Source organism: Rousettus aegyptiacus, unplaced genomic scaffold (assembly GCF_014176215.1).
Source record: "Rousettus aegyptiacus isolate mRouAeg1 unplaced genomic scaffold, mRouAeg1.p scaffold_m13_p_5, whole genome shotgun sequence".
NCBI classification, from domain to species: Eukaryota; Metazoa; Chordata; class Mammalia; order Chiroptera; family Pteropodidae; genus Rousettus; species Rousettus aegyptiacus.
Window position 1 is genome coordinate 118246796 of NW_023416308.1, and position 12715 is coordinate 118259510.

At 60.0% G+C, this 12715-nt stretch overlaps 1 protein-coding gene across 2 annotated transcripts in view; it reads left to right on the top strand.

Annotated features, from left to right (window-relative positions):
• Positions 1-7131: 7131 nt before the first annotated feature.
• LRP5 (LDL receptor related protein 5) overlaps positions 7132-12715 on the top strand; it is a 92198-nt gene continuing 86614 nt past the window's right edge. The window contains exon 1 of one of the 2 annotated variants that reach the window (XM_036220677.1): positions 7132-7328. In XM_036220677.1, the coding sequence (XP_036076570.1) occupies positions 7247-7328 (82 nt within the window). In that variant the 5' untranslated portion in view covers positions 7132-7246. Of the gene's footprint in view, positions 7329-8934; positions 9207-12715 lie in introns of those variants that run through there. The other variant, XM_016131798.2, reaches the window with a different exon arrangement.

Consider the following 12715-nt stretch of genomic DNA (forward strand, 5'->3'; position numbering starts at 1 on the left):
TCTCCCTTGCACCCGCCGGCCCCCGCGGGTCAAGGTCCCCGACGGAGGTCCTGGGCCGGGTCTCCGATGAGTCCAAAGAGTTGCGTGTGGCACCGCCTTCCTGGAGTTAGGGAGGTGTGTTTGTCCCGCCCCGAGATTCCACCGCCCTCGGCTGGTTTATGACTTTATTTTTTACAGTCACCGCCCATAATTTTATTACCCAGGTTCAAAATGTGTTAAGATCTTGTCACATTTGCCAGAAATACAAACATCGAAAGTACGTTGCAGACGGCATGGTGAGTCTCCACTAAATAGTTTAGAAGAGACCACCTAGGATCACGCTCCTAGGTAAACAGAATGGCTTTGTCACATCTAAAATATACTCATAATTCTTAATATCATCAGAGTTATTTTTGAAAGCATTTTATAAAAAGATCCCTCAGGATACCTCTTTTATCTCTTTTTATCTAGGAAAATCTTCCACTTTTTTTTTTTTTTTTGCTTTTTTTTTTTAATAGCGGTGATGTGTTGAAGAACGATTTTGAACTCTTAAGTGGCGGGCACAGGATGGGGCCTGTTATGCATTTTTGTCCCCACGTTCTCTGGGTGAGCCTTTTGCAGAGGGGAGACTAGATCCGCCTGCCCTAGGGCGACCTACTCGCCCCTCTTTGCCTGGGACTTCCCCAGCTTTAGCCCTGAAAGTCCCATATCCTGAGGACTCCCCCAGTTCCAGCAGACGGGGATGGTTGGTGACCCAAGTGAGGGCACCGCCCGCCTTAAGAGTATCAAAGAGGAGTGGGTGGAGCGAGAGAGCGAGAGAGAGCGAGAGAGAGAGAGAGAGAGAGAGAGAGAGGGAGGGAGGGAGAAAGGCTTCGAGGTGCACCCCTTCCATCTCAAGAGCGACAAAAGGGGCTTGGGGGAACCAGGGGATCATGTGTTTCCTGGAGCCGGGGTTTGGATGGGGGGACAATGTGTGTATCTGGTGCTTGCGCCATGACTGAGAAGTTAAAGGTCAAGGCCGTGGCTGTAGCTGCCTGGCCAGCGGTGGAGCTGGGCGGTGGCCGTGCTCCCTGGATGCCCGGGCAAAGGCGTGTGTCCCAGAGATCGGGCAAAGGCGTGTGTGTGTCTCAGAGACCGGCCGCTGTCTGAGAAACACCCAAGGTGCCCACCAGGAGCCCGAGGGAGAAAGAATCGACATTCGGAATCCCCAGAGCTACAAGGGCCCAGGCCGGGTCGCAGGGGAGCCAGTGCGCTCCCCACTCTTTCCCTGTCACTGATGTCCCTCACTCCCCCCAACCCCAGCCATTAGGAGGAGAGCAGAAGCCAGCTGCCACCCCCACCCGCAAGCCCACTGTGGGTCCCTGCCAGCAGGCCAGTAGAGCTGGACGAGGGGAGAAGTGGTGACTTTGAATAAACTTTAGTTTTGATCGTTAGACCGGAACTGGCACCGTGGCCCTGAGCTGAGACTGTGCTAGGGACCGGAAGTGGACCCCGGCTTTACTGCCCCTGAGACAGACCGCAGAGGTGTGGCCACTGCCCAGGTTCCCATCCAGGTGGGGGCAGGTGCATTCTGCCTCGACCCCGCGGAGCCCCGCGTGTTCAGCTAAGTGCACAGGTGGGCGAGCTTGCCCTCAGCAACGGCCAGGAACACGGGAGCCACTCGTATGTCCAAATAGCTCCCCAAGGTCACAGACGACCGGCCGCTTGCTAGGTCCAGTGGACAAGTCTGGCAGCAGCCCACACCCGGCCCTACCCCTCCATGGGCTCTTCCGGGGATGGGACCTCGCTCCCCTCCACGGCCAGCCCTCAGATCGCGGCCTTCAACGCTGGGGGTTCCCACAAGGCTGGGACTGGCCCAGGCCTCTTCCGTAACCCCAGGCCCGGCCCACTCTCCTCCTCCACCGGGAAGTCTAACGGGGTCTCAGCGAGACGAGTGCCAGGCGGACTCCACACTCCATCCAGCCCAGGCCTCTTCCCGTTCACTCACCAGCACTTACCCCTCAGCGCCGGGCGCCGGGGCCAGACGCTGTGACAATCACCCGTGACCCGTTTCCTCGGCCGCGACATTCCCGTCCACATCCTCTCTGGCCTCCGAGAGATCCAGAATCCAACCACTTCTCACCAGCTCCACTGCCGCTATCCCGGTCACCACCATCTTGAACTCGGACCACCGCAATGGCCTTCACCTGGCCTCCGTGTTCCCCTCCCGCCCCCTCAGGCTATTTTCTAGCAGGCAGTAGCTCCCTCTGCTCCTGGCCTTCCCTGTGGTCCCCAGAGCGGGATGGTCTCCACGGCCCTCAGAGCCAGCCCGCCTCGTCTCTGCTCTGGCCCCGCCAGCCCCTCACTGTGCGCAGGGCCTTCGCACCGACCTGCTCCGCACCGACCTGCCCCGCTGGCTGCAAGGCCCCTCCCTGTCTTCCTCCAGCTCTCTGCTCTAATGTCGCCTTCTAGCGAGGCCCTTCTCATCCCTCGACCCTCTCAGCCTGCTTTACTTCCTCTAGACCAGGCCTCGCCCCCCCGAGGGCCTAGCTCAGGGGGGGCCACAAACATTTCTACAAAGGGCCAGGTAGTGAATATTTTAGGCTTCGCAGGACACATGGTCTCTGTTGCAGCTTCGCCACCAGAGTATGAGAGCAGTCGGAGCCAGAGACGATGCCCTGACCAGGTCCTAACCTCTCTGACCTCAGTCCCCTCCCCCGCACAGTGGGTGACCCCCCGGGGGGGGGCGGCTGTAACAAATCACCACAAGCTGGGGGCTTAAAACAGCAGACATTTTCTCTCTCTCTCTCTCTCTCTCTCTCTCTCTCTCTCTCTCTCTCTCGCAGTTTTGGACGTCAGAAGTCTGAAATCCAGGTGTCACAGGGCTGTGCTCCCTCTAGAGGCTCCGCGGATGGGCCCTTCCTGCCTCTTCCAGCTTCCGGGGGCACCGGGCGCCTCTGGGCTGGTGGCCTCATCCCTCCAGTCTCTGCTTGCATCTTCGCATGGCCTCCTCATCTTCTGCCTCAACTCTCCCTCTGCCTTTCTCCATTCGGGGGCCATCCTTGTCCGGGATAATCCGCGATGATGTCATCTGAAGATCTTTAGCTTGATCATATCTGCAAAGATCCTTTGTCCACATAGGTTGACATTCAGCTTCCTGGGATTAAGATGTGGACGTATCTGTTTCAGGGCCACTATTAAACCCACTACAGGTGTCTTAAAAACACTTAAAAAAGGGAACTCAAACCTGAATGCCAGCTTCTTAATCCGCATTGAAAATAAAGCTGCGAGGTGGCCCAGGCGCTCACGTGGCCATCCAGGGCATTCTCCCCCAGGACGCAAGTGACATTATCAGGAGGGTTGAAGCTACAGAAACTAAAGGCTGGATGACAACTCTCAGAGCGAGAAGGGCAAGGCAGCGGCTGCCCACCCCGGGGGCAGAGGTGCCTGGCACACCCGTCCTCGCGCCCTCTCGTGGGCCCATGTACATCACAGCTCGCATGAACCCCGGGCTTCAAAATACAAAGCATTTTTACAGATCTGGTACGTTTACATCAGCACCGTGAGATAAAAATTCGGACAGACATCATCATTCCCATTTTGTGAATGAGAAAACTGAGGCCAGAGGGGAAGTTTAGTCGGATCCATTACACCCCAGCTATCTCCATGGAAACCACGGCCCGCTATCAATAAAGCTGGGCGCTGCCCACCGTCGCGGCTGCTTGCCCTTGCCCGCTCCTGGCGAAAGCTGCTAGGAGGTGGTGCTGTCGCAGGGGATCTGAGGGTGAGGCCGGCCAGAGGTTCCCTTAGCCCTTCTCCACTGAGCTGCCCTTGGGAGGATGCTGGTGGCTCAACGAGCTGAGCCGGGAATGCTGAGAGCCCAAGGCACACCTCTGGCCACAGCGGCCAGGCCTGCTGGTGGGAGGGCACTCGTGCCCAGAATAACTCTTCTGAGTCAGCATATTCCAGCCTGGGAGGGAAACCAAAAAGGCACTTTCCCCAAGTGTCATGGGGCTGAGATGGCATTCTCCAATAGGCCCTAAACAGACCCCAATCAAGCCCTTGTTCCCAGAAAGTATTAGGTACGACAGGTGCCGAGGCCCCGTTACTTCATGGAGATGGAACTTGCATCTGAGGTATGAACTGAGAGTGGACACTTTCAAGTGTGAGGCCTCAGGACAGTTTGGTGGCGTGATGAGCTGTGACAGGCAGCCTTCCGGGGAAGCGGAAGCTTAGCACGTTCTCCAGTTGCTTCTTATGTTAGGGAAGAGTCTAAAAATTACCGCCCTTGTGATGTTGAAATTCTGCAGAATAAGATAGCAATTAGTTCTCATCTGTTCTTTGCAAATGACTTTCTCATAGTTTGGATCAGAGTCAGGCAACCTGGGATCTCACTCTGATGCCTGGAGACCTGGGGCACAGACACGTCCCTCTTGGGGGGAGGTCTCTGGTGGTCTCACCACAACTGACATCCTGAGAGTCGGCACAGGAAACCCCAGGGCACCGTAGGAGCTGCCGCCAGCCTCCGCCGTCGCCTAACTCAAGTGGCTTTTTCTCTATTTATTGAATCCTCCCATTCTGAGAGTTAAGCTTGCCGTCTTTCTCTTTGAGAATGAAGAATTCCAGTGCCTTTTGATATATTCTTGGTCCATTTTACTTGTCATCATCCACTTGACTGAGTGGAGAGGGTCTTCGGCTCCTCAGTATCCCTTCTCAGATTTAGACTCGGGACTTGAACTTTGACCTAGCAGAGTCCCTATGGTGAGCCACTCTGGGCCCCCTTCCCTCCATCCCCACAGCCTCGGTGATCCCCATCTGCTCTTCCTCAAGCATCCTGAAACCGCCCCTTCTCACCGTTCCTGAGCTCCACACCCTTTGCCAGTCCAAGTGCCACCTCTCCCCGGTGCTACCATGGTACCCACCTGCCGACTGGTCCCCCATCTCCTGTCCTGACAGTCTCGTTGCCACTCAGCAGCCAGAGTGCTCCTTTTATAAATGCAAATCAGATCTTTTCACTTCATTCATTCATTCAATAAACACTAAGCACTTACTATATGCCGGGCCTTGGTCTAGGTTCAGGGGACATGCAGGGAACCAAATAAATGAGAAGCTCAGTTCTCGTGGAGCTTCTACTCTAGGGGAGGGAAGAAAGATGAGTGAGCACTGTGAGATGGTGGTCAGTGCAAAGCGGAGACAGGCAGAAGGAGGCGGCGAGGGTGGGTGTTGGAGGGGGTGTGGTTTGCACTTTTCAAAGGGGCGGCAGGGAAGGCCTGGCTAAGGAGCTGCAGATGCGAGGAAGTGAACTACGTAGATCACTGGGGTAAAAGGGTTCCCGCGGAGACCAGCAGGTGCAAAGGCCCTGAGGCAGGGCTGTGCCCGGTGTGTCCGGGGACCAGCGAGGAGGTCAGTGTGTTTGGGGCAGGGCGAGGGAGGGGAAGGAGGGCGCAGAAGGAGGTCGGAGAGGCAAAGGGAGTGATGCAGCCAGATCAGGGTCTGTCGCTGCCATGAGGCCTTCAGTTTCTGTTGTGACTAATACGGGAGCCAGAGGAGGTGATGGGCTCTGACTTGTTCGAACAGCCTCACTCTGGCTGATGTGAGATTAGGCTAAAGGGGGTCAAGGAGGGAAGCGGGAGCCCCAAGGGGGTGAGAGGAGCTCTCGACCAGGGTGGTGACATTGGAGGTTTGTGAAGAGCTGGGGGTCTGCAACCATTTTGAAAGTAGAGCGAACAGGACGTGCTTCTGGGAGCCGGCACAGGGTGTCAGAAGCCGGGGATGTTGCTGCTTGAACCCCGACAATGGCTCCCCATCGCTCGTGGGATACATCTTGACTCGCTACTCAGGTCTGATCCTCCTGATCCGCACCAGCCTCTGCTGCCGTCCGGGTTGTCCATGTCTGTGCCTTTGTCCCACATCCCACCCCTAAGCCAGAATTTCCCCAGAATCCCAACATTCTTCATTTTTCACAGCATTCCTGACCTTCGTCAACAGTGTGTTTGGTTTGTGTGTGTGTTTTTTTTTATTTTTAAATTTTTTTTATCTGTCTTCTTGTTTTTGCTTGTCTCCCTCCCTAGAATATAAACTCCATAGGACAGAGACATTCTGCTTGACCACCAGCTCCGTAAGGTTGTCACAAACGCGGGAAGAATGTCCACACCCCCAACACCCAGCTGTTGGTGTGTTACCGCTAGTTCTCTCGCACCTGCGAGGCAGGCACGGCCCTCCCTATTTTATAAAGTCTGAACAGCTCACCGGGAAGGTTATATTTAGATCCGCCCTAGGGCACACCTGGTTCTAGGACACAGCAGAGTAGGGGCCCAGGGGTTCCACACGGCTGGTGCTGTGCCCCGTCCCTCCTGTGTCCTGAGAGTTCAGGGAAGTTTGATGCGCAGGGGGCCCAGAAGGGAAGATGGGGAGCTCAGTGCCTGCTTGTCGGAAGTCACAGGTGAGGTCTGCCGTCCCACAGGCGCGTTCTCGCTCAGCCCGCCTGGAAGCATATTTGTAAGACGGGGCGTGTCTTCGCTCAGTTTCTGTGCCGTAACAAATGCAGACGGCGTGCGTTCAGTTTAAAAATAAAACCTCGACCCCACCCCCATGCCAGCCCGTGCTGCTCTTGCCTCTCTCTCCGTCACCTGCTTAGGCCCCCGCCCCGCGCCGACTCGCGGTCGGCCTCTGCCCTCCCGGGCGCCCTCGCCAGCGCGAACAGGTGTCGCGGAGCCGCGCGACCGGCCGTGCCGCGGTGGCTGCGGTCGCGGGAAAGTGCACAGACCTGTCTCGGGGCCCCTGGCGTCCAGCCCCCAAACTGCCTCACTGTGTGCCCGCGGGAACGCTTCTCCTCACTCCCCGTCCCCCGTGCCTCAGTTTCCCCTTGCGGCCCTACAGGTGACACACCTGCTTCCGCGACTTGACCGGCCCCCCGAGCCCCGCGCGGGGTGGACGCGCGGAGCCCGACCCCGCGCCCCGAGGAGCACGCGCGGCCGGCCCCGGGGGCGGCGGGGGGCGCGCGGGGGGGCGCGGGGACCGCGCGCCGCGGCCGCGTCGCCGCGGGCCGGCTCCGGGGGGCGCCCGCTGGAGGGCGCGGCGCGCGCGGGGGGCGCGGGCGGCGGCGGCGGCGGCGGGGGGCGGAGACGCCGCACGGCTTCCGCTCCCGCGCCTCCTCCCTCCTCCCCCGTCGTCCTGGCCCGCGGCGCCCGAGGGGGAGGCGGCAGGCGCCGGAGCCGCGCGAGGAGCCGCCGCGCCGCGCCATGGAGCCGGAGTGAGCGCGGCGCGGGCCCAGCCGGCCGCGGACGACATGGAGGCGGCGCCGCGCCGGCCGCCGCCGCCGCCGCCGCTGCTGCTGCTCGCGCTGTGCTGCAGCCTGGCCCCCGCCGCGGGTAGGTGCGCGCGGGCCGCGCGGACAATGGCCCGGGCGCCCGGGCCGCTCGGGCGGCCCGCGGCCAAGTGCGCGGCGCGGGGGAGAGACTTTGCAAGTTGGGGGCGAGTTGGGGCGCGCGCCGCGGGTCCCCGCCGCGCCCCGCCGCCCGGGGGCCGCGCGCGGGCCCTTTGTCTCGCCCGCCCGGGCCCCTCCCGGGGCCGCCGGGGCCCCGTCCAGAACGTCCCCGGGCGGCGAGCCGGGCGCGCGGGCGGCGCCCACCCCGCCAGGTGCGGCGCGGGCGGGTCCTCACCTGCCCGGGCCCCGGGGCGCGCTCGGAAGTGCGCCCGCGTGAAGCCGGCGGGCGAGGCCGCGCGGGGACCCTGGGCGGGCACCGAGCGGGGACTCTCGGCCGGGGGACGGGCCTGGCCGCCCTGCGTTGGCCGCTCTTGGGCGAGCCTGTTTCCGATGGCCGCGCGGCCGGCCTGCGAGCTCCGAGAACTGATTTAAGTTGCAGAGAAAGTTCAGAGACCGGGCGCCGGGCGGCCTGGCCTTCGGCGCTGGCTCTTCGTTTGCATTGCAGACGGTTTCCAAACGGGCTGACACCTGCCAGGTGCCCGGATGACCCGTCTGGGGACTGGGGCCCCAGACCGCAGCGCTCGGCCAGTGTCCGCCTAACGGGCCCACTGCATGGGGCCGCCGCGGGGGCCGTGACCCCGCAGCGCGGCGTGGTGGGGCAGCCCGCCGGTGCCTCCCCTGTGCACCCCCTTGGGGAGACGGAAGGCTGGGGACCTTTCTCTCCGACTTTTGGTGTGCCCCAAGGGGTGGAGTTGAGGTCGGGAGAGCTTAGGAAACCTAAGCGCCTGTGAATCGCTACACATGTTCTTTTAATTTGGAGATTGCCATGTGGTTTTTGAAGCAAGTCTCTCGCTACCTAAATCATTATCCTCCGACGTGAATGTTGTTTTTCTGGAGTGTGGCTGGCCAAGTAGACAGCGGCCAGCGAGCCCGAAGCACTCGGGCTGCTGTTCTGCTGGTGGCCTGTTTTTTTTTTTTTCCCCGGGGGTGGGGGTGGGGTGGGGTGGGGGGAGGGGCGCAGGGGACCTCGAGTTTCTCTGTCTGGGCCTCTTAAGGCAAACAGCTGTCTCCCTGAGTATTTCTAGTGTGGACATTGCAGGGAGGTGCCCTGGCCTGGCTCTGTGGTCACATTCCCAGAGCTGCCGCCCCTCCATTGAGGTTTGGGGGGGCAGAGAGGGGGTGGTTTCCTCAAGTCCCCCCTGCCTCCCAGCCAAAGCCCAGAGACTGCTGGTGGTTTCACCCCAAATTTATCCCTCTCAGGGGCATGTTTACATTTCTCGGCCATGTCTGATACTAGCAAAGCAAGGTGACGACTAAGCAGTGACAGTATCTGGGTCGTTCGGGCCAACGCTGCTTCTTTTCTTTCCGGAAATGCCTGGATCACGGAGGCAAAGGTTTTTTTTTTTTCTCGGGAAGATGTTTGTTTTAAAGGTGGGGTTCCTCAGCCGGCTCTGTCTCTGTCGCTCTGCATGCACTTTGTTGCAGTTTGGGATTTCCTGTACCTTTCGTGGCCGGGCCGGGGGCAGGGGGCGGGGGTGACGTTGCTGGAGCCGAATGCCTGTCGTCATGTCGGTTCGAGCTCTAAGAGGAATCACATCTGTGGTGTTCAGCTGCGTGTGTGCAGCACGACCAGTGCTGATGAGTTTAACGTCAGGACGCCTGTCAGCACGCGGCGGCAAGAGCGCCCGCTTCCGCGGCGGCCCGGGCCTAAAATGGGCGGACGAGGCGGAACCTCTTTGCACAGCCACTGGGACTGTCCTCGATAGGGTAGCCCGCCCCCGATTTCTGCGTTCGACTTTTGCCTCCGTCCGGAGTGCAGCCTGTAAGTTGGTAGCTAATTATTTTTCCCGATTGCTTCCTGTTGCAATTTGAAGCTGCAAGCCCACGGAAGTGCCTTTGTTCTAGTGGTCCCAGTGCTGAAGATGGCCTGGACCGTCCCCACTGGCCCCCCAGCCCTTGCTCCAGGCTCAGCCTGTCCGGGACCGCCCCCCCCCCCCCGCCACCCCCCACCTCCCAGGATGGTTACTGCAGACACTCACCCCTGGCCTGATGGGTGGGCCCAGCGTGTGGCTACTGAGTTAAGTAAATGCCGTCTTGAGTCCACTGAGAGAGTCCCCCCCAAAGGACTCTCTGCTTTTCAGAGCCAGGCCCACGTGCCCAGAACCCTGCTGTTCGGGTCCTGGAATGAACCCAGTTGACCCGAACGATCCGGCGTTTGCTGTGACAATCCCGTCCTGTTTGGAACCCATCTGATTTCAGCCACACTGCTCAGGTGTTCAGCAGGATTTGTGCCCTGGTCTTGGGGGTGCAGTCAGGCGAGGGCTCGGCGTGGCTGCCTTTCTGCCTGCCCGCGGTGGGCAGGATGGGGGGCTGCCAGGGCTGAGCGGGGGTTTCGGGTCAGGCCAGCCTGGTTCACATGCTCAGCAGCCGATTGACTTTGGATGACTCCTTAGCTTCTCTGCATCCGGTGTCCTTGCCTGGTCCCCCCACCCCAGGTGGTTGGGAGCATTAAATGGTGCGTGCGAAGCCCTGGGTCCCATCCTGGTCCCCAGTGAGGGACCCATGGTGGCAGAGCCACAGTCCCAGTTGTGTCACGGGGTCCTTGACCTTTCTGGTCTGGAAGGCCTACAAGCTGTTGTTACACAGTCTTAGTTTTTCGCCTGCGTGTGACCTTGGATATCTAGTCCACTCTCTGACTCGTTTATCACGGCGACACCGAGCGGGGTGTCCTGGGGCGCTTAACGGCGTGGGCAGAGCCTGAGTGGCTGGGGGTTTCATCTGAGCCTTGCTGGGCGCTCTGGTTGGGGATGGTTTGGGCAGCCGATTCCCCCTTTGCCTCAGTTTTCTGTAAACCGGGCATACTAATACATCCTACCACGAATTCACGAGTGCCGCGAGCCTGGCACCGGCTTAGCTGTCCTCGTGGCTGACGGTACTCTGGCACCTGTGAGGAGTGCTGGGCGCAGAACAGCGGGCGAGGGCCAGCCTCTGCCGCCAGGTGTGCCGTGTAGGGAAGGAGGCTGGCCGTCCAGCTAGGAGAGAAGTGGGCCCAGGGGTCCGCTTCACAGTCCCGGAGCCCCGTCGCCAAGGACCAGGCGGTCTCCATTGAAAGAGGCCAGATCACGCCGCGGAGTCTGGACATGAGCCAGAAGGCGAGGGGGACAGGAAGTGCAGACCGGAGTCAGCTTTGTCCTACGAGCAAGGTGTTAAATTAACCGTTTTTTGTTTTAAAAAAATCGGGGTGAAATACACATAATATAAAGTTAAACCATTTGAGAGTGTCCGGTTCTGTGGCATTTAGTACATTCGCAATGGGGTACAACCATCATTTCCATCAAGTTACAAAGCATTGCCATCGCCCCAAAATAAAGCTCCAGACCCACTGAGTAGTGGACAGCTATACAAATGGTATCTACTGCCCATATATCAGGCAAAATTAGAGATGTAAAAAAGAGATTTACGCTTTAATTGTACCATATGCCACAAATGAAAAATAGATTACAAAATGCCTGTATGTATTTCCTTCGATCTTTGTCGTCTCGAGTCCTATATTCTGCCTTTTCAGATGGTCTCAGCATCACATTTGAGGAGAGATTTGGTTCTTGAAATCAAAATATGTAAAATTCCATTTCCGGCTTGCTCTCTCTTTGAATTTTATTAAAAAAAAAAAAAAAAGTAGACATTTCTTCTACATGAAATCATGCGATGTATGGCACCCCCCCGCCCCCCGCCCCGGCTTCCTCAGTTATTCAGCGTCACAGTTTCGAGGCGCCACCCACACGGCAGCACCCCGTTCTTCTTCACTGTGGAATGCTGTTCCGTCGTCGTGGGTGCAGCCCACTCGCTAGTCCACTCGATCTGTCGACGGATCGATCTTGGTGGGGTACTCCTCTCAGTGGGCACAGGCGGAGGGCTGTGACAGCGGAAGCTGTCTGAGGCTGGACGGGAGGTGCGGGGGTGGGGGGGGACATGGGTGGATTAGTCCGTGGGTCCCCCGGCGAGGCTCGGAGATGTGAGAACTGATGGTGAGGGGAGCCAGGAGGACAAGCCGAGGGCTGGTGCTGGCCCCCGGGGAGCAGGGGGTGCTGGCAGGGGGACGTAGTGCCACGTTCAGTGTTACAGAAGCCCTGAGAGAAACGGGACATTTGTGGCTCATGAGGTCACTTACCCCGTTCTCAAAATAGGGCGGCTCCGATGGGAGCGAGGGCTGCGTCCAGCGCCTGATTCGGACGGGGGCCTGTCGACACATTTGCTCGGAAAGCGGTGTCGCTTCTGGTGGAGACAGGCCGGCAGGCCCGCCGCGGGGCCGTCCTGGGGACAGCGCGGGTCCAAGCGCTGACAAGCGGAGGCAGCTGCGGTCACACAGAGAGCAGAGCTGCCCCAGGCTGGTCCCTGCAGTCGCTTTGGCGCTGGAAAGCAGTCTGCTAGCTCTCGGCCTGTTCCGTCATCCACAAAGTGGGGACCTTGGCGTCCGCCTTGCAGGCCGCTGGTCGGGTTCAGGGGGCCAGTGTCAGGAGGGACCGGAGTCTGTTCTCTGGACAGGCAGTCGCGGGAAGGGCGGGAGGTGTCCTGCCCTAGGTGTCCCAGTTTCCTTTGAAAAATGCCGAGGGTCCCCATCCTAACACCCTTGCCCAGTCGGAGGCCCGGAGGTGGTGGAAAATGTTGAGGCTCTGCGTCTGGGGCTCGTTTGCCCCCGAGGGGTGGTCGGCAGCCCCGACCCAGGCCGGAGTCCCGGCCGGGAGCAGACCCGGCTGCTGGCCCTTCCCCTGTGGGTCATGCCAGCCAGGGTGCACCCCTGCCCACGTCAGCTCTGCCCAGTCTCGAGCCCCAGCAGGCTCGTCGTGTGCACGCCCGCACTGTTTGTCCTCTCGTGCCTGCCTGCCTTCTCTCAGCGCGACACGTTAGGCTCGTCCCAGCCGAGGCGCCCGTGGAAATGCCTCCCCTTTTCGACGTCCGAGCAGCATCCCGCCGTGCGGATGGAGCGCATTTCATTCATCCGTCCGTTCACGGGCCGGGGGGACACGTGGGTTGTTCCCGCCTTCGGCCGTCGTGACCGCCGCCGCTGTGCGAAGATCTGTTCCAGCCCCTGCGCACACCGCCGAAGCGTCAGGGCCATGGGGCGGTTCCGCGTTTACTGTTTTGAGGGACCAGCGACCTGTCTTCCTCAGCAGCTGCCGCGTTTCCCGTTCCCGCCAGCGATGCCCGAGAGCCGCAGTCGCTCCGCGTCCCGGCCGGCACGCACTCCCTCCGTTCCGGGTCTCGCCATCCCGGCAGGTACGGAGGAGACCCCCGTCGTGGTTGTGAGCTGCGTTCTCTCAGTGGCTAAGGACG